Raw genomic sequence first — 21,126 nt, 5'->3', positions numbered from 1 at the left:
TACTCCAGAGGGCACTGCAACTAATTGCTTCCTCTAAAGTTCCTCTATGTGTAACATCACTGAACAGGACCATTGTAAAAACAAAACTCCTGTATCTCAAAGAGCTGGGGACTGGCTTGTTTTTATGTGCGTTATGGAAGTGGAGAATTGCCTTCAACCTGAATCAGAGTACCAACATGGGAGCTGGAGCATAATACACTAAGCCTTCCTTCGAAAATAGGACAAACGTAATGGCTACATGGAGGTATTCACACAATGACTAGTGTATGGATCCATCTAAGCATGCATTAACATAGAAGCTACTAGCCATTTGAGTTATGTCAGACCACCTACACAAACCCATAGTTCTTCTGCGGTCAAGCATGAGAATAACACCAGATTTCCTGAGGGTTAACATTATGCTGTTTATTCATGGTTGTTGGCCTGCCCATAGTATGTGTCACAGACAATCATTCTGGAAGTGTTTGTTTACCAACCGACTTTTGTGCCCCCGAGGCAACAGCAGCTACGCTCTCAGAAGAGAGGGTTTCCATGTGTATTAAGGTAATAGCACTTGTTTTGATCCTGTGTGTCAGTGCAATGTGTCCAGGTGCCCTCTGTACCGTACCATTAACCTTGCAAACCGTGAAGTAACATTGGGCAATGTGTAGAACTTGAAAATGTGCTGTACCATTCAGTGTGTATTTGCCTGAGGTTAGTTGTTGCTATTCCATTACTCTAAAATATGTTCAGTCATGTGAGTCTTTCTTTTTCTTCTGTAAGAATTTACATGTTGCATTTTTTTAAAAGTATTTGGCACCGATAGCATTCGACAGCTTGTAGCCAATCAATTACTGAATCACCGTTTATCAAATAATTTAAAAAAGTATCAAAAGTAAAAGTGCTGCTGGTTCTGACTTCTCCAATGTAAGCAGTTTGAAGTCATGCTTTAGACTCAGGGAACTTGTTGTTGGTATTAAGTGATTCGTTATTGACATTTTGTGGACTAAACAATTGATTTGTTAGAAAGATTAACCAGTTTCAGTAGTTAAGTCATTGAGACAACTAGTTGCAATTAGTAGTTCAATTATTTTAATGGATACAAGGTTTTTTTTAATATATATATATATATATATATATATATATATATATTAGATTGTATGAGTTACTCCCTCTTAGAAGTATGACGCCTGTATATTAGCAGAGACTAAGGCTCAAGGCTTACCTTTATTTATTTGTTTTGAAAATAAATCTAAAAGGGAAGAAGTCCTGTCCAAGAGAACTTTGCATCTTGATCTCTTTACAAATGTCTCCTCCTGGGTATAAATACAATACTCAGATATCTCTGCTTCTGTATCTCCAGAAGAAGTAGTAGTCTCTCTGCCTCTGACAGGCTTGTTCATCTGTCTCTCAACCTGTTTTGAGTAACACATCACTGTAAATATATCTACCACGGCCAAATCACTGAACAATGTACCTTTTTGTATACAGTATTTGTACAATTACTCTAAAAAAAGTTCTGCTTCATTCCTCTCATCAGTAAACATTTACATTTCTGTTGCATTTCTGTTACACAAACTTAAGAATTCCTCTGCTTGCGATATGGAAAATGATTTTCTAATGTTGTACTTCATTAAGGCACATCTTACTAAACAAACAGCACTGTTCAAGCAGAATTGTTACATACATGTGTGATAACACAAAATAATAAGAAGTATACACAAATATTACAATAGCCTCCACACAGCACATGTTTTGATGAGTGTTCAGACTTAAATTGCGCTCACACAACGAGCATTTCAGTTTGAAAATGGTATCTCTCCATCAATCTATTTTCAGCCTCTCCCACGTCTTTGTCTGAAAGTTAAATGCCAGGTCAACCAGCCCTCTGACACACACACACACACACACACACACACACACACACACACACACACACACACACACACACACACACACACACACACACACACACACACACACACACACACACACACACACACACACACACACACACACACACACACACACACACACACACACACACACACACACACACACACACACACACACACACACACACACACACACACACACACACACACACACACACACACACACACACACACACACACACACACACACACACACACACACACACACACACACACACACACACACACACACACACACTTATATAATAACAAAGCAACTTAGTTATTGTGTGCCTGGACTTATTACTTAAAATTTGGGCCCACTCATGTATTTCTTGTCATGTGTAAGCAGAATTAAACAGGCTTAAATGTCAGTTTCAACACATTTTCCTGAACCATTTTGCTCCGTCTCCTTTGAGTAAGAAGACAGACCATTTGGTCCAGTCCACATGTGCTGATGCCAACTGGAGAACCCAGGAGCAGAACAAACAGCCTGGGTCTGTTTAAGGGATGTACCTATGGAAAGATTAACGGGCAGTGACAACATTATGACATGTTATCTTAAAAGGGCCAGTGTGTAGGATTTAGTGGCATCTAGCTGCGTGGTTGCAGGCTGCAAATACCCATCCACTCACGCCTCCCTTTCCACAACTGTGGTAACATGAGCCACTGAGTGCTAAACCATGGTAATGCTGTTTGCCTTGATCAGAGGCCATCTTTACAATAGTAATATTACTTTGGGAGCAATTAAAGTAGTTACGGCTTACGGATGGCAGTACCAGAAGTGGGGGAGAACTACAGTGGACTGTAGGTAACATAACAACACAAAAGGCTCTCACTAGAGTCAGTGTCTGGTTTGTCCGTTCTGGGCTACTATAGAAACATGGCGGACTCCGTGAAGAGACCCCGCTCCCTAAGTAGCAACGAAAACAATGATTCCAAGTTTGAATGTCTCATAAGTCAGACACACGTCAACAGTAAGTGCAATACATTGCTCTGTTGGGTAAAAACAGAAAATTCATTTGAATATGAAAATTAATATTCGATTGTGAAATAAAAGCAACACTTCCAAGGCTGTCTTCCTCGTTGTTGCGTGGGCCTGGGCTGCTGTACTGAAGGCACTGCATGACAGTCATACAATATCACTTTCATTGACTGAAAATTAAATAGAACATCAAGCTGAATGAGGAATAATTCAACAGCAACTGTAATGATGTCTCAGCCGCAGAGAGAATGACATTAGTTCTTAATAGCAAGCGTTAAATAAGCACTTCTGTAAAGTAAACAAACCACGTTCCTAACAGCTGTCCACTTAAGATCAAACTGGAGACGTAACCACTAAAAGATGGGCGAGTAGTACTTTCCATTTTCCTATAATTGTAAATACTAAACATAAAAACGCATGTTGTATATTGTGCTATGTACTGGAAATGACATACAATACAGTCAACATGAAGCAAGACACTTTCAGGAGATCTGCTGGCAATGAACAGCTTGGCCAGTTAGGACATTCCAATAGAAAACAATACAATTAAACTGACTTTTTCGCTGACACTGCGCAAAAATAGATAATCAAATGTGGGTTTTTTTTTGGGATGGAGTATTAAAACGTCACAGTTCCAAGATCCGAACTCAGTGTCTGTATTGAAAGAAGCATTCAGTCTCTAAATGAAACATAAAATATTGTGGCAATAACACATTTACAAGCCAGAGTACATTTTCCTGAGTAATAACATGCGAGGAAGACTGGTGATGACAACACAGCCATACCTGCAGGGAACAAACTAGAAAGAAAATACAGTGCATATCCTATTTCGACTCTTCCTTGAGATTTATTAAAGCCTCCCCAGATTTCCTGAAAAATAATGCTGCTGTCTATTTAGACTGTTATAGGGAATACGTTTTAATACGAGTAATGACCTTAACCCCATTATATTCAGTCATTTATTCACTTGGCAACTACCTGTCTAGTTAATGTTCCATCTCAAGTATTAGAGCCAAAATATACTTTTAAAACAACCAAAAGTAGTTTAAAAGCTTTTGGAAAGTTTAGCTCTGATCAGGAATTATAGAAACAGAATCTTCTCCATTTTCTAAAGCAAAAAATAGATACAAAATGAAGGGGAACTAAAGAGGAGGATGCTAAACAAAGTTGTGATATGCGTGTGTGTATGCGTCTGTGTGTGTCTGAGTGTGTAGGCCTATGTCTGTGCAGCTTCTGTTTGAGTGTGATGCCCCTTGGGCAGGACTATTGAAGCTAGGCAGGCAGCTAAATCTCAACTGCAGGATGATTACTGAGCTCAGTTTAGGAAACATCCCCACTGGCGCATGGAGCAGACCAAGCTGTACAAACTACAGAGGGTCAGAACCTACATTAGTGACAGGGCTAAGGAGAATGTCCCATGCAAAACAGATACACCTCCACGTTAACCAACCGAGCCGTACATAGACTTTTTCATTGCCATTCTGTCGCTAGGGCAACAGCTTTGGTCTAAGTGTATTTATTGTCAGCTACTGCATTAATAAATACTGCAACATGAAATATGAAATGTTATCATGTTTGTAAGGGTCTTTCCTGGCTGCATAACGACTTTCATCTTAATACCTGAATAACCTCACCAAAAGTGAGTTGTATGTTTCACGTCAACAACAATGAATTAAACAGAGTTGATTGACAGAACTTATTTTGAGATGAATAATATGCTGCCCCTTTCATCAATGCTATAAACTACAGCCTTTCTTTGTAACAACAAGTTTGTATGCGAAAGATGTTGGTTTTCCTCACAGTAGTAACTGCTCAAAAGATATCTCTATGGTTCACTTTAAATCTCCAGATCCAGCATAATTGCGACATCATCAAAGAAGTAGTGTCTCCTTTGTTTCTAGCATTAAAAGTATTGGACATGACAACCAAAGCACTTCAACAATGCCCCGATGAATCCGCCTTTCTAGTTGGCATCTGTTGTCACACAGCATTTCTTTGAATAGGTTTTGTTTTAAGTACAGTTAGTTGTATGGTTTGTTGGGCCTCATCAATGCCTTTACCTAAAATACAAGACAACCAATAGAGAATGAAAAACCTTATTACTGTTCAAGCTTCGTCCCACTACCACATTTCTGATCATAAGCTTGTTTGTTGAATATACATATTATGTATACAAAACTACAACAGTAATCTAACTTTGCTAAGAGTTTGGCTTCTCAAGGACAAATTAATTGCAGACATTTCAGAAATGCCATGCTTTGATGTGCCATCCCAGTGAAAGGACACACCAGCACATGAATCTGCCTCTTTCTGCTCGTTACAGAGCATTCAACAGCTTACTGCACCAAACTCAACCCCTGCAGCCTGCCTCTCCTCTTGGACCGGAGCCCATAGGCAGGCAAGCACACACACATACTGTATACAAACACACACACGCACACACCTACAACAATCAGCAACACCCACACACATTTAAATGGACACAGTAACACATTCAGCCAGGCACAGATGACTGTCACAACAACCCACATGTCACACGCACACAAACACACCACAGTTAAAGCCTGGCTGCAGGGTGTCGCTGGCTATGGCAACTGCAACAGATGGAACTGCAGCAGCAGTGGAGCAGGTAAGGTGACAAGGAATTGAACCTCCTGTGTTAATGCCATGTGTATGTCTGTGCAAGCCTGCACAAGTCTTTCACCCTCACTATTTTAAGGTGGGTCTAAATAAATCTTGCAGCATGGCCAAGGCTCTGGCAAGAATTCAAAAAAGGACAGCACATGCATAACACATGACAGACATGACAGAGTAATGGAGTAGAGAGAGAGAGAGAAAAAGAAAGAAACAACATGCCAGTGTAATAATGTATGCAAAGACTGTTTTCAATGCAGTACCGGCAGCAGTACTATTAACGGCTCTGACAGCTCTGAGATCTGGAGAGGTACATATGCAAACTCACTGGCATAGTGTGTGACAATGTTAAATTCTGCTGCACACAGATAGCATTTGCTTCCCTATAGGAACAGACAAGTACGATCATCCCGACTCACTGATAGAGCTATGTGAAAAGAGGCAGGAAGAGAAAGGGGTGAGAGCGAGAGAGCGAGAGAGAGATACCAAAGAAATGTAGCCTCAGACCTAGCAATGATGCTCTTAAAACACCCACCTCAGTCTGCTGCTGATTCCTGACGCAGTGAGCACAACCGGGGAGTAAATACAGAATACAGTAGCTATGATGGAGGACCAGGAGCCAAAATCCAAGAGACTAAGCAGAGAGCGGACTAATGATATAAGACTGGTGAATGTGAGATCCTGTGTGACTAAAATGATGTGTCGGAGTGAGACGAGCATGTACTTCTGACATGAGAAAGACAAAAATACAAGAAACACAAAAGAAAAGTGACACAAGACGGACGGGGAACAGGCAGGAAGAAGGAAAGACAGGAGAGAAGGGAGAGAATAAATGTGTGAGCTTGGAGAGTCACTGAAAAGAGCAGATGCATTAAAGGAAATGCCCCTCCCTCTTTCCTCTGCGCACACACACACGCGCAAACACACCTCCCTTTGCACTGGCAGCTTTTGGGTAAGCATGCATTCAATGAAACGAAGTGAGCTGTAAATGGTGAAAGAGAAGAAGGTTGGGCCTCAAGATTCAGGTTTTCCATTGAAAGTGGCTCAAAGTTGATTGACCGCATATCAAGTGAACATGGCTCAGCAGCAAACTGACTATAGCTCAGAGGAGGGGGCTACAATAGTTGGCTCTATACAAACACCTGTAAATCCTATTCCCTATTATGCCAAAAGGTCACATGAACATGCTCAATATGTAATACACTGCCCCCAAATAAAGCTGTCAGGACCTGGGTCAAGCTCTGACAAGCAGGTCCTCACATATTTAGCGTCTTTGAGTTTGGCATTAAATCTGTTTCAGAAAAAGGTCTCTTCACCGTTTATCTTCATGCAAAGTGAGTTACTTCCTTCCAACAATCAATAACTTACTGTACATCAAAACCAATACTATAGCAGAAACCTCAGTATTATCTGTGATAACCACCTCAAATACAACCAGCAGCATATTAATCATCTTGTCTAATAATGCATTTGTTTTTTATTTGCCAAGAACTTAAAAACAGTAATGCATGCACTCGTAACCAGACTGATAACCAGGTTTTAAAAATCACTTCATTGGCTCTCAGTTCGTCCTAGAGTGGATTTTCAAAATGATGAGAACATAAAAAAATAAAAAAGGTTATCATCATTATGACCTGCACTAATTCAAAAGGTGGTACACAGTTTGTGAAACTGACCCCACAATGAGCAATGGAACCACTACTCTGAAGATCCAGGGATGGAAAACTATCTTAATGTTATGTTTAATCAACAGTAATGAAACCGACTACCTGAATACGCTTGAAGGGACAGCAGCGGAGGTAGTTGGAGACGAGTCAAACTAGATGCTGTTGTTTTACACATCACGCCGGCATGTTATCTAGATTCACAGCTAGTGTGGCATTATGCCGACTTTGTTTGGTTCAATGTAAAAAAGTAAAAAAGCAAAGCTGTTGTAATGAGGGGTGTTCTTAACAGCAGTATTGTGGGACCTCTGTATAAAAAGGCGTTGTGACAGAGAGACAGAGAGCGAGTGGAATACGTTGCACATTTTCCAAGCCACGACGTGCTACATGAGAAGAACAGGGCTTCAAATAGACCCCATGATCGGTGAGCAACCGATACTGCGTCAATCGATCAGTTCCAGAAATGCTGCGCACCCTTAATGAAGATGGATTTTAATCTCCCCATTTTGGTATTCGTTTCATTGTTGTTACTAGCAACGCATAGCTGCACAAAGTGCTACTAGAAGATGATTCAAATTGGGTTTCCAGTTCAGTTTGCTTTCAGGAAACTGAACAGATGGCTGAGCAGGTAGTTAGGCCCAGAGATGATGCCTTTGAGTGGAACACAACCCAAGTCGCATCATGTGTCCCTGACTAGCCTTGGTCAATAAAACTGAAAGGTGATTCTTTTTAATTGTCAAGACATTTGTAGCACAGCTCGTCTGAACTTACATTATTAAACAGTCAGAAAAAAAGCAATTTATCACAAACCCTAGGTTGTTTTAATGGATTTTCCTCATCTTGTGTGTGTGTGTGTGTGTGTGTGTGCGTGTGCATGTGTTTGTAGCCCAAAGCCTGAGGGGACAGCTATAGCTTCACTGTTGCGCACCATTTGTCCCTGGCCTTTCTTTGTGAGTTAAAGCTCATTCACGGCATCTCCAACTTTTGCTTCCAGCCAGACTATGTCTCCACAGCTCGCTCCTCGAGAATCATGACACCAAGCATGGCGGGGCATCTGCCAAAGCACGAGATCTTCACCCACAATCATAACTACACTTCCTAAAGAGTTTCAGAGAGTTGAAGGCGAACCACACTCAGTCCTCCAAAACAAAACTACATTATCTTGCTAGGGGACTGATTTTAACATAACAGCTAAACAGCTTTTAGCTAACATATAAAAACAAATGCACATGGCCAAGAATACCGCTACAAAATCTCATATTTCCATAGTTTGGCAGACAACCGGAAACGCACTACCAAACACAGCCTTCTAAAATGTGCTACTTATGACCCCATGTTTATACTGAATTAGGGTTGGGAAATTCTTAGATGCATTGCGATTGATTATGACTCAAAAATCTGAAATTTCTATCTCAATTCTCAATGTTATGATTGCCTTTAACAATTCTGTGACACCGGGCTGTCCGTTCCTTACCAATGACCCTTAACGCAACAAACGTAATACACATGCATCTTGTTTACGTAATACACATGCATCTTGTTTACCTTCCAATTCAGAGGGCTGCAATACGATTTATAAAACTATTATTGATTATTCTTGACGCATAACATTTTTCCGATACATGATTGTTTTTCTCACTGTGAATACCTGCTATTTTAAATACATTCCATATTTGTAATGATTCATAATTAAAAAAACTGATGAATTTACTTCAATTGTTTTTATTAATTTAATATTCGTAACAAATGTAAGAGCTGTGTCAACTCGAGTTTGTTCTAAGCGAGGCTAAATACTAGCAGAGTGTTGGTAAAAGGGGCTGAGCTTGAGCAGCTAAATATGGGTACATTCTGACCGGCACAAAAGCAAAGTATGGAAGCATTTTGCTTTGTCTTCTTCCGACCAACTCGGAAAGCGAGAAGTGAATCACAATCGCAACTTTTTTATGCCAAGGAATGGTGTCCTGACAGTCATTGAGAATCAGTGCTTTCGCACTATGTAGCACACATTAGAGCAGAAATACAACATTGATAAACATTTTTACGGACACAGCGATACTCTACAACAAAACCAAAGCTAAAGTCATGGAGTCAGTTAGGAAAGCTGGGAGGATGGTAACACGTTATGCATGACTTCCGTTGTCACATAATCTAGTGTGACTGTAACCACGCACTTTATCACTGTATTTACAGTTTTACCAGATGTTCTAGAAAGCGTTATTTTTATATGAGAGCTGAAAGATCACTGCCTGTCACTGTGACGTAACAAGCGGACGTTATTCACAAATAACAAGTCCCTCCTGTTATGGAGGGACTTGTTATTTGTGAATAACGGCCGCTTGTTACGTCACGACTCAAAACGTGCTGAATTACTCCAGGCCTGATTTTATTTATTTTCCTGTTGGTTTTCCTTGCAATGCTTTGAAATGTAACCCTCGAGTTGACACAGCTCTCATTTGTTACGAATATTAAATAAATTTAAAAAAATTGAAGTAAATTCATCAGTTTTTTTTAATTATGAATCATTACAAATATGGAGTGTTTTTAAGATAGCAGGTATTCACAGTGAAAAAAATAATCATGCATCGGAAAAAATGTTATGCGTCAAGAATAATCGATAATAGTTTTATAAATCGTATTGCAGCCCTCTGAATTGGAAGGTGCCTAGAGATTCTCACCCCTATCCTGAATAGGGTGAGGGTTGGCTATGTTGACACTCTGAAGCTTTGCCAGACAGTTGCATAAGGGGATGGTGATCCTTCTGTGATCATTCCTGGTGCTTGAGTGTTTGCCCTCCTCAATACCAGCTGGGAGGTTTAAGAAACAACGGGGTCATTAGTTTTAAGGCATACCCTCCTGTTGACATTCATATGGCTTGAAGGCCAAAAACATACCAAAAATATATTTACACAACAATGTATCGCAACCTTCATCCCTTATACTCACCATCGTTAATTCCCTTTACTCAACCATGACTGTACATGGTCATGGTGTGTAGAGAAAGATAATACACACCAATTAAAATGGTCAAAGCTAACCTGCAGGATCTTTATCATGGGGAGATTATGGTATCAGTTATAACAATAAATCCTTACAAATGTCAGATACTTGGTCAATTGTAGCCCACCAGCATTTCAATTCATAATATCTACACTGACAGCAATCATCACAGAGCCACAGCGAGAGATGCAACCCAAGCTGTAAAAACAACAACTGTCTTTGCCTCTATTCTATTTTGCTATCATGGACCACACCACTAAAACGTTGTCGTTTGCGTTGCTAAACTGCATTTAAAATTAAAAAAAAATGTTAAAAAAAAACATTTAATTACATTAGTGTAGGTTTTGATCAGTCTTATACATCACAATTTATGTATGGATTATTCTAAAGATTTGAGACAACCATTAATAAACAAAAGCAGAAGAAACTTGCAAATTACACTTTAGCTGCAGTTGGTTTTACTTGGAGCCCGATATTGAGTCGACTCTGAGGTCCTCTGGGTATTGCTGAGCTGAAGGCCATTAGGCTTTTGGTAGTACAGTTTCACTGGGATTACCACAGAGAACAAGCTAAGCGACAGGCATTAAATAAACTAAATTACAGGCTCTGAAGAATTAGTCACTAACTTCTGATAAAACATAAAAAGCTACAAATCCTGCTCAGTATCAGACTGATACATGTCACCGTATAGATGCAGTATTGATTGGTTGTCTCAAGACAGACAACAGAAGAGGGGATCATTTCATGCTACTGCTACAGTTTTGGACTCAAATATAGTTCGATAATCTAAAGAAATGGGAGGCAGAAGCATACACTTGTCTCACATCTCAATTATGGAGGAAAGTAGTTGTGCTATAGAAATACAAATGTATCTATATCCAAAGCTTGCAAACGTGTCCTCACATAAAGCCTTATTTTGTTTATGGAAACAGTCATTATGAGAGCAGTGCAGACACCCTGATAACAGAATGTGTGACTGTGTAGCTAAATTCAACATTTCTCATTAACCTTTGCATTTGAAAATGCTCCAGATAAAACATCTAGTGCAAAAACCACGTCTTTAGCAAACAAACAAACAAAGTCCCCAACAGTTAATGGGGGTGTGGGGGGGAGCTAAATAGTAAGGCACCATATCAAAGTAACATTTTGGCATTTCAGTTTTATAATGATGATGGTGTGATTCTGTTTAATTATGTTAATGTGCACAATGACACATGTGAATATGTTGAAAGAGTTAATCATGCAAACTTTAAAGCCCAATTTGGCATAAAAAGTCCAGCATAGGAATCACTGACCTATAGTGGTCGCAAATTGTACCATCCCCAAGAGCTATACATCAGATTCCACATTGAGTGAAGTGCCAGAGATCGACAAATATATCCATTCATTGCTGATGACACAAAGAAATATTGATGTTTGATGAAATCCTAATTGCTTGCAAATTGTCTATTACCTTTTTTTATTTTTATTTATCTGCCAAAGCACTCGGGCAAGAACATTATTTCTTCGTTGTCTGCAGGCCAATGCAAGTAGGGATCTAATCAGGAGATGCAAAATGCAGCTCTCTAATTGCATCATTAGCTAAACCAATGACTCAGTCACAGTGGCTTCAGCCTCCCCTCCACCACCCCCACCCCACCCTCTGCCCCATCCAGAAATAGGGAGTCAAGCCTGAAGCTCTTTACTGTACAGCTGCTCAAGCAGAATAATTCTAACATGTTATGTGCAACAGCGCAAAATGTTAGCATTCCAGAAATATCAAACTGAAAAAGATAGTATTAATGAGACTGTGCTTTAAAATGTCATCAAGACACTATTTAACCCTTGGTGTCTTTCAGTGAATGGCATCGATTGGATTCGGATGTGATGTCATTTGAACAGTTAACAATGCTCTCTTGGTGCACTGTAATGGGAGCAGTCTTTTTTTGGATCACTTATGGCCAAAAAAAAGCTACTTGAGTTGCCCTCTCATTTGGAGGACCCCTGACTTACCCACAGAATTACTAAAAGAGGCGCTTTCCCTGTCTATCAGAAAAGAATGTGCACTGTGTTTCCTGTCTCTGTTCATGAAGTGAAGCGATAACGTAACACCTCTGGTACTTCCTGTCTTAAGTTCTCAAACGCAAATGAGGGCATGATCTTGATGGGCTTCCTGTAAATATAGATCTCAATGATGAAGCAAAACGCAATGTCTAGATTAATGAGCAACACGACCTAATGAGCAAGTCCTTCAAATAATGATAGCTATACTAACACCTTAACTTCAAAATGTTCAAAAATCTTGTTGTTGTTGTTGTTATGCATTACAATGTATGCACACAAAAAACGCTTTTCATCTGTATAATTTAGTTAGTTGCGTGTTTTACGGAGCCTCGTCTCTGTCACAGTGATGCCAGGAATCAACCTGGCCTCTGCCGCACCGTGAGCCACGGTCGGTCTCTGCCGCACCGTGAGCCACGGTCGGTCTCTGCCGCACCGTGAGCCACGGTCGGTCTCTGCCGCACCGTGAGCCACGGTCGGTCTCTGCCGCACCGTGAGCCACGGTCGGTCTCTGCCGCACCGTGAGCCACGGTCGGTCTCTGCCGCACCGTGAGCCACGGTCGGTCTCTGCCGCACCGTGAGCCACGGTCGGTGTCTGCAGCAGTCCGACTGCGGCTGCTGAGGACAGAGCTGTCACATGCAGGGATCCCCGCACGTTAAGATACGGCTCTTCTTCCGACTACCCACTAGTGTGTAAACCAACTAGTCCTAAACGCGTCTTTACATTGTGAACGTGAAGAGGTCCGTGAACGTTACATCAATGTAACGTTACTCTGCCCGTCCACGTTGAGACGCTGATGTCGTTACCGCATGGATTGCGGCGAACTTGATTGCTCACCACTCCGCCACACACTTTGCAAGCTCATCACGGCTCACGGAAAAAAAATATTCATTATCACAAACACACGCTCTTTTAATGATGCACATCTGTGTTCTTGTTGCGGCAACGTTAAAAAAAGACCATGTCCATCTCGACACAGTTAGCTGGTTACCGTGATTAACGTTGCGTAAACTGCTCTGCCAACGAACATTTGAAGAAATTAATGTTTTCAAACCCATTTCGAAAAAAAAAAAAATCGTTGATAAAAGTGTAGCTAACCTACACGACACTTAGTCACCGGAGAAAGCGCAAACGTTCTTACCGTGTGCGGAAATCCTTCTCTTCCTTTTTTTTTTGACAGTGTAAAGACCCTCTGGATTGTGTTGCTCTGACACAAGTACCACGCGCTGAATTACAGCCCCGCCCAGCTGGCTGCGGGCGAGCTGTCATTCGTCGGTTAGAATATAACTGCAGCCAAACGGAGGCTTCTTATTGGCCAGACCCACATGCCAATCTATTCGGATTCTTCTTCCCGCGTTCTCGGAAGCGCTCACAATGCATTACATGATGCAGCCTGCATGATACATGTCATTTTTTTTGACAATGATACATATTTAGGCGTCGACTGCAAATGTGTGAAAACAAAAATCACAGTGACCTCAAATATTAAAATAACGTAGAGTAGAGACAAAAAAAAACGTAGAGACAAACGCAGTTTTGTAAGCAAATGTATGTTTTAATGTCCAGTGAAACAATTCACGCTGGCGAAAATAATGAGCAATTTGTGGAAGAACTACAATGTAACAAAATCAATGAAATCCCATTTAGAAAGCCTGTGAATCCACATTGTATTTCTTAGTAAAACAAAAAAAGAAAGAAGGGGTTGTCTCTCATTGGCAACCAAAAAAAAGACAAAGGAAGACAATAACATGTCAGAACAGAAACATCCTTGCGTCCCCTAGGGAGAAAGATTCGTCACTAGTGACTTTGCCTCTTAGTGCCAGCGAGATTGGATTAGCTGTCTCAGTAGTGCAAGACGTCTACAGCGGTCAGTGTTGCTTGCAGGATGTTAGTGAACACAGCTACAGTCAATCTTTCAGAACAAGAGGAGCCTTGACTTGAGCTGCAACCTCCGCCCCCATAAGTTCCTCTACAATCGTCAGGGCAAACTCAAAACTGGTTCCTGGCCCACGGCTGGTGATGTAATGTCCATCCTTCTGTACTCGAGCCTCTGAATATTTATAGTGGTCTAAAAAAAGACAAAGAGCAATACCATAAGGATAATCACAATATTAGAGCTTTAAGCTAAAGAATGAAAGCTGCACGTCAGACATCACACTGCAATACAAGCACTTTGATATAGATCTATTATCAGTTTAATGAAACCTATTTCTAGTATGTTCTGTCAAATTCTTGCATTTGCTGTCATCTGAGTGGTGTGCTCTCTACACTACTGCAGAGTGACATGACTTTCAATAGGCGAGAAAAAGCACAGCACCATCTGGTGCCCTTTAGAAATAATTACATTTCCTCCTGTTCTGAGTTCGAGCTGCAGATGTTATTACTAGCTGTACTTTTCAGAAATATTTCTAGTCTTTTTACCAGCCACGACAACGACCCTGGTACTGTTCTCATCCTGAATGTCTGGAGACACCTATTGTAGTTGGAATTACCACAGAGGACGTTTTGAGTTGCCAGGTGTCTATATCTGTTTGTCGATGGTCAAATTGTGTCACTGCAATTCAAAGGAGTGTAGTTGAGATCAAAATGAAGGTCGACATCGTAGTTTGCCATGGTCCGAGCCAGTGGGGGACTAAGGCGACATTGCAGTTGCGGCTGGTGTGATCCCTTCAAAACATGGTCTCTAGTGTTTGTGAACGTTTTTTTTTAGTTTTTTTTTTACCTCCAGCCATCATCTTGTCCTTCATGGCAGGATGTGTAGTGATTGTGCTGCCGTACCCGATGCCATGTGCCAGAAGAGCAATGGGACCTGCAGAAGGGCAAAGCATTTAATGGATCCTGTGATAAAGGGACACTTTATCTGCTTGTGTGGCTCCAGTTTATGCAGTTTAAAAGTCATGGGTAAAATACTATATCCTCAAAATCACTTCCATCGAGCTAAAACACTTAATCAGATTACAATACTGCATTTAACAGTAGGAACTGCAGTACACAACAGCATTTCCTAAAGAGGTGTCCTCAGCCGTGCCATTGTTTCTAAGAATACTCATACAATATACAGTGACTGCTGCTGCATTAACTTTGGCAACGTCCGACCACTGCAGTGAGCTCATCCAAAAACTGTTAATAAATAGAAAGTTATTGATTATGCTCCTTGGCTGCCTTCCCACTGCAGTCTAAAGGATTACACCCTTCCCCTGGCAGAGCAGAAGACTGCCAGTCAAAGCCAAGCTACTCCTGTTACAGCCGTCCCCACCCAGAGGACACCAGTTTGGGAGAGAGAGAGACCTTCTGAGAGCCAGAGTCAGACAGCGAGGCAGACGTGGAACCAAAGGTGATGATCACCAACTCTCTATTAGTATCTATGTTTGGTGGACATGCATGTGTAAATATTAGCTCAAAAGGAGAAATATGCAATGAAAGACTCATCCTGCTAGTTTTTGTTTTACACTCATTGTTCTGGTCTCCAAGTGATTCTTGAACTGAGTTTTTTTTCACATCAAGATCATAATTTGCATTATAGGGCAGAATAATAAGTCTCGTTAACTGGTTCATTAAACTGTATATTCCGGTGAGGATTTCAGTAATTTTCTAGGACATCCTTCTTCCACTTTGCCGCATTGGTCCCCATCCCTATTCAAAATGTCCTTCCAATGTCCTTCCTCTGCATACGGAGGCTGTCAAATAAAATGTCAGTGCCTGTGGGTTCACTCGGGGACATTCATTAATCAAACCCTCACTCTTCCATTCCAAATACCAAAAGGGGTCACACATGACCATATATTAATGAAGCATGTAATTTGCTAACTATATATTTTTTCAAAATGTTGTTAAGGTATATGATGAACTCTTTCAAGGGAATATCCAGTCACTAAAATACCAGAAATCCACTGCCATGAGCATATCAAAACTGCACATTTTTCTCCAATTTTATTTGCGAGCAAATCCTAATCCACTTTACTGGCACAATATTAGCTCAATACATTCAAAACCACAGTATTATATATTTAGTGTTGTTTCAAGCTAAAAATATGTACAGGTTCCATGATAGCATAGTGCATTGTTTAATAATTTATGTCATTGGATTTGTCAAACTGGTTTGATTTGATATGGAAAATGACTGCGAGTAGATTTATAGATCCGTTACTGAAAGCATCAAAATAAACTGTAGGTCGAGTAATTTACATCTATTTGTTTAAAGCAATAAGATGGTACTGTATATTCATGACTTGTTTATTTTCACAAACTGTACCTGCACAGATGGCTGCAATCAGACCTTTTCTGCCATCTTGTTCCTTCAGCACCTCCTTCACAGCAGGAGCCTGCAAGAGAGAGAGTGAGCAGTCATTCCTGTACTCCAACCCTGTAGCACAGAGGCAGAGATAATAAGAGAATACGGCAACATTTTCTTCTACTCTCAATTCCGAAGCCCCAAAGGAGTTCATTTTTAACGGATGCGACCAATAATGATGGAAAACAATACATTCAAGCCCCATTAATAGACATTTTATGAGTTCTTCTTCAGCAGTTAATTTTTCAAACCACATACGTAGTCAACCTCCATCTGGTGAAACCATCGATTCACGAAAGACTAAATCACTGAAACTCTAAATTATGACCAGCTCTTGACATATTGGCAATTGAGAAAACTAAAAAGAATTCACAGATTAAGAAAATTCTGTGTCGTGGAGCTTAGCGATTGTGGAGGAAAAGCACATTTACAAATCAACAAAGAATTTCTTATAAAATCCATGTGTATATAAAACAAAGCAGACATATTTCTCTAACATTATCAATGTATATATATATATATATATATATATATATATATATATATATACATACATACATACATACATACACACACACACACATATATATGTGTGTGTATGTGTATATATATATATATATATATATATATACACACACACACACATATACACATATATATATACACACACACATATATATATATATATATATATATATATATATATATATATATATATATATACATACACATATATTTATATAAATAAATAAACATACATACATACACACATATATATATATATATATACATACATAGTATTTAAACCATTAGATGCATTCTTATACAAAAACAAGATCGATGAAAAATGTCAGTCCGCTTTCAGAAGGGGACGTGGTGCCGAGATGGCGCTTGTAAAAGTAAGAAATGATCTAAGACCAGTCCAGACAAAAGAAATGTCTCCATTCTTTCACTCCTTGAAAGATTTGACAGTCAATGAGGAGATACTTCTCATCCAACTTGACAATTGTGTTGCTCTCTCAGAAACAAACTCCCCTCACAAATGAGACAAGCAACTGCTGTTGATAGTTGAATACGCTCAAAGGTTATTACTACAATCTAGGTATGAATTAATTCCACCGTTTTCTTTCTGTAGTTATTATATAATTATTTTGCATTTCTCACACTTGATTTTATATCCTAAACATGTTTTTACCATTACCAACTTGTTATATTCCTAGTATTAAATACCTGCGTTAATTTCTTTCTTTTGTATTTTTTTCACTTTAATATGTATTTTATGTTATAAAGGGTGCTATAAAAATAAATAATGTTATTGTCTGTGCTGGACAGGTGCAATTAACCAGAAAGAAATGTAAAACTCATCTTAACTTAGAAATAATAAATAAGTGTGCTTATATATCAGTAAGGCCCTCAAGTTAAAGTTAAAGGCCCTCAAATCACATTTTCTCAATCAGCTTTTTATTATGATGAATGACACACAATTAATACAACATTTCCTACGAAAGTCAGAACAGTTTGTTATTCACATAAACGATTTCCGCATTCCCATTGTTCTTACTTCACATGTACCAATAAGGATTTAGCCAAATTGGAATCAGAATCTGATCAAAGTTGGTGGGTTGTTGCGGTCTATCAGACTTTTACTCAATTTGATCATACAATTACGCAGGTTGTTTACCAGACTTGTCAAGTACTGAGCCACTGTTCTCAGTTTAGCTAATTTAAGAAGTAACTGCAGAACAGGGTTGACCTAAAATCAGAAACCGTTTATTGCCAGGAATGTTTACACAAACGAGGAATTTTTTTTTGGCGGAAGGTGCAACATTAGACATGACAAACAACAATCAACGCGACAGCAACAGTGCAATGTATTAAGTGTAAGATAAAGATAAAGTGCTCAGACAACAAATAACGTTAAAGTGTAAAAATGTAAAATGCAACAATTTTACTCTGTTTAAGTCTCTGTTTACTTCCTGAATGTTTGCCAACCATGTCGAACCCCAGATACAAAACATAGCTGGAAGATTTACATTTCTAATTAGGTCTTTGACAAATCTGGCAACCACATGTTGTAAAGTGACGGCCACCAGACAGGGGGAGGGAGAGTGCGACATCTAGTGGCTGAATGTTGTCATTGTTATCATTAGCCCCTTCAAGGAACAGTCGCACATGCGCATATGCAGGCGATAGACCATCGCATGCCGAGGCGATATATTCATGGTAAAAGTTCGCCAAAGTTGAACTCAACGTGAATGCAAAAATGCGTTTGGTTTCACATGCGTTTTTCACCCCTTTGCTCCCAGAGAATTGATGTGAACGGTGAGCAAATTTCATATGCATTTTAACTCCAGCTAATTAAAGTATACATTTGAGTTTTGTTTACCAAAACTTTAACTTCGATTGCTTCTTATTTAGTCCCAACCATCATAGATTACTGTTTTATGGAAAAATATTTCAAGTTTAAAACCAGATTTTCTGGTAAATATAGGTAATTTATGTTGCTGGTATTGTTATTCAACTTGGCTTACTAATTTTCACAATATTATTAATTGTAGGAATCCTTTTTTTCACATGGGATTGACATTGGCATGACTTGGTATGACTTTTTTGTTCTTTCTTCCAACACTGGATATAATGACAGATAAAGTTTGAGAACCACTGGGCTACTCTATTGTCCTGATCCCAAGCAGGGTTGACCCTGGCTTTTGGAAGAAAACCCTATGTTATTGGTCTAGTAGATAACAACTTAAAAAGACAATAAAAGTAATTTATAGGCTGGTGATTGGAGTGTTTCTCACCTCTGCCAGATTCTGGGCCCCTGGCATTCCTCCTGGCAGAACCACCACATCGTACGGGCCCTGATAAACACACCATGATAGATTAAGAGAAACTGTAAGGTTTATATTGTAGGTAACTACTCAGAATCAGAATTATTTGAGAATTCCACAATTAGAAACAGGTTTATTACATACTAGGTTTTCACAAATAAGAAATGTGTCTTGGTGTTTAGTGCATAACAATAAACATACAGAATAATTTCGAGAAAATAAAAGATAAAAGCAAATACTAAAAGTAAAACTTAGTATTTAATAAATCTGTAAAAAGCTAAATTGTTGTTGCAAAACATTGTCCGATAAATGGGCAAAAGTTCCCAAAGTTCCATTCAACATGGTTTGAATGGAGCGGATTAAATTGAAAATCCATACATTACAAAAATATTGCTCCTGTTTGAGCGTTTCTTGACAGAATTGCTGAGCCCAACCTGTGTGCAGGCCTCTTCCAGGCTGGCATCAGGACAAATCACGACGTTTCTGCTGCACTGGACTGGCTCTTTGCCCGTCAGCCCTGCAATCGTCACTGCAATCTACCGGTTTGGGAAAATAATATTAAAAAGCACATTAGCATAAACACAGCATCCTATTTGTATGCAAGGATGATGGAGACTTTTATTTTGAAGGGCTATCAAAAGGCTATCTTTGACCACGGTCTTTGACATTTAACGTGGCCTCTTTCTGCGCTCACTTTAAAGGTTATGAAGTCGTCAACAGGGAACCAGATCACGTATTATAACGTACATCAATACAGTATAACAATTACAACACCACAACTGTGAACGGTCAAGTAACGTCAATATCAATAACGACATTATTGAATGTTTCATTAATGCAACGTGACGCTGCATGTTCCGTCATGATCACGCTGACGGCATGTCTCAGTGAGGCCGTGGGGTTGTGCACCCACTGAAAAGGTGGCTAACGTCAATGTAAAAAATAAGGCAAGCTGGCTAAACTCTGCTGAGCAATGGCATTATTAGCTCGCTAGCTAGGTATCAGCTAGCAGACCAGACGTCACAGACCCCCGCTCTCCGCATGATGTCCACAGGGATGACCGTTTCCATCTCCTCCGCACCATTAGACAGGATCACGAGCGCCCTTTTGCCCGCCATGGTCAGCTTGTAGTTAAGCTACTGAAAAGGGCAAAGACGCTAACTTCCAGAGAGCAACTTCCAGCAGCAGCCGGTATACTCTGTAATGAGGTTTTGACAGGAGGGAGGTTGCCAGGCTGCGTCCCTCCATCCCCCTTTCAAAGAGAGTGCTGCGTGAACCCCGACGCCAATTAAAACACACGTCAAGTATAATACCTTACCAAAGACCTTACCTAAGTATGAACCAAAGGGATATGAACTGTACACATATGTGAATGGCTTACACCTGCAAAAGCTGCAAAAACTAGGGAATGTAATATGCTTCTGTCCTCTGCAGGGATAGTTTTGGAAGCTCAACCAGACTCTATCAGCCTTAATTTTTGTTTTTGATAGTACAATAGTTCAGAATATGCATTGTGATCTATGTGTTTAAAACGTTTGAGGACACATGTTTGGCCATCAGATTAAGCATGGTCACAAATACTGGACTGACCATAGAGATTAATAATTTAAATGTAAGTCATTGATACGAATAATAAGAAGAAGAAGATTATTTGTCATGCAAACATGTATGGTTGATTGTAATGTTTGTTTTAATAAACTGTAAGCAGGGGACATCAGCATTAAAATGATGTACCTTATCCAGTTTCATATGTGAACATACAAGTCCACT

At 39.7% G+C, this 21,126-nt stretch overlaps 2 protein-coding genes across 3 annotated transcripts in view; both read right to left on the bottom strand.

Moving 5' to 3' along the window:
• kcnab2a (potassium voltage-gated channel, shaker-related subfamily, beta member 2 a) overlaps nucleotides 1–13,470 on the bottom strand; it is a 69,819-nt gene extending 56,349 nt beyond the window's left edge. For both annotated transcript variants that reach the window (XM_034532236.1, XM_034532237.1), the window contains exon 1: nucleotides 13,376–13,470. The gene's annotated coding sequence lies outside the window, so the exon portion shown is untranslated. The remainder of the gene's footprint in view (nucleotides 1–13,375) is intronic.
• A 298-nt stretch (nucleotides 13,471–13,768) lies between these two features.
• On the bottom strand, nucleotides 13,769–20,575 carry park7 (parkinson protein 7). Its single transcript, XM_034532830.1, has 6 exons — nucleotides 20,385–20,575; nucleotides 19,791–19,892; nucleotides 19,327–19,386; nucleotides 16,487–16,556; nucleotides 14,957–15,043; nucleotides 13,769–14,302 (listed from the first exon to the last, which is right to left on the bottom strand). Exons 1-6 carry the CDS (start codon nucleotides 20,472–20,474, stop codon nucleotides 14,142–14,144), a joined length of 570 nt encoding a protein of 189 aa, XP_034388721.1. The 5' UTR covers nucleotides 20,475–20,575; the 3' UTR covers nucleotides 13,769–14,141.
• Nucleotides 20,576–21,126: the final 551 nt, after the last annotated feature.

The sequence above is a fragment of the Cyclopterus lumpus genome, chromosome 5 (assembly GCF_009769545.1).
Source record: "Cyclopterus lumpus isolate fCycLum1 chromosome 5, fCycLum1.pri, whole genome shotgun sequence".
Classification (NCBI taxonomy): Eukaryota; Metazoa; Chordata; class Actinopteri; order Perciformes; family Cyclopteridae; genus Cyclopterus; species Cyclopterus lumpus.
The sequence above is the reverse complement of the archived record's forward strand: the minus strand, read 5'-3'. Positions and strand labels throughout refer to the sequence as shown.

Excerpts from the sequence above, each read along its gene's own strand:
- park7 (XM_034532830.1), bottom strand. The coding sequence starts at position 20,474 with ATGGCGGGCAAAAGGGCGCTCGTGATCCTGTCTAATGGTGCGGAGGAG. Across the intron at positions 19,387-19,790 it reads TGGAAGAGGCCTGCACACAG|GGCCCGTACGATGTGGTGGT; the intron begins GTTGGGCTCAGC and ends TGTGTTTATCAG. Across the intron at positions 14,303-14,956 it reads GGACAAGATGATGGCTGGAG|ACCACTATAAATATTCAGAG; the intron begins GTAAAAAAAAAA and ends GTCTTTTTTTAG.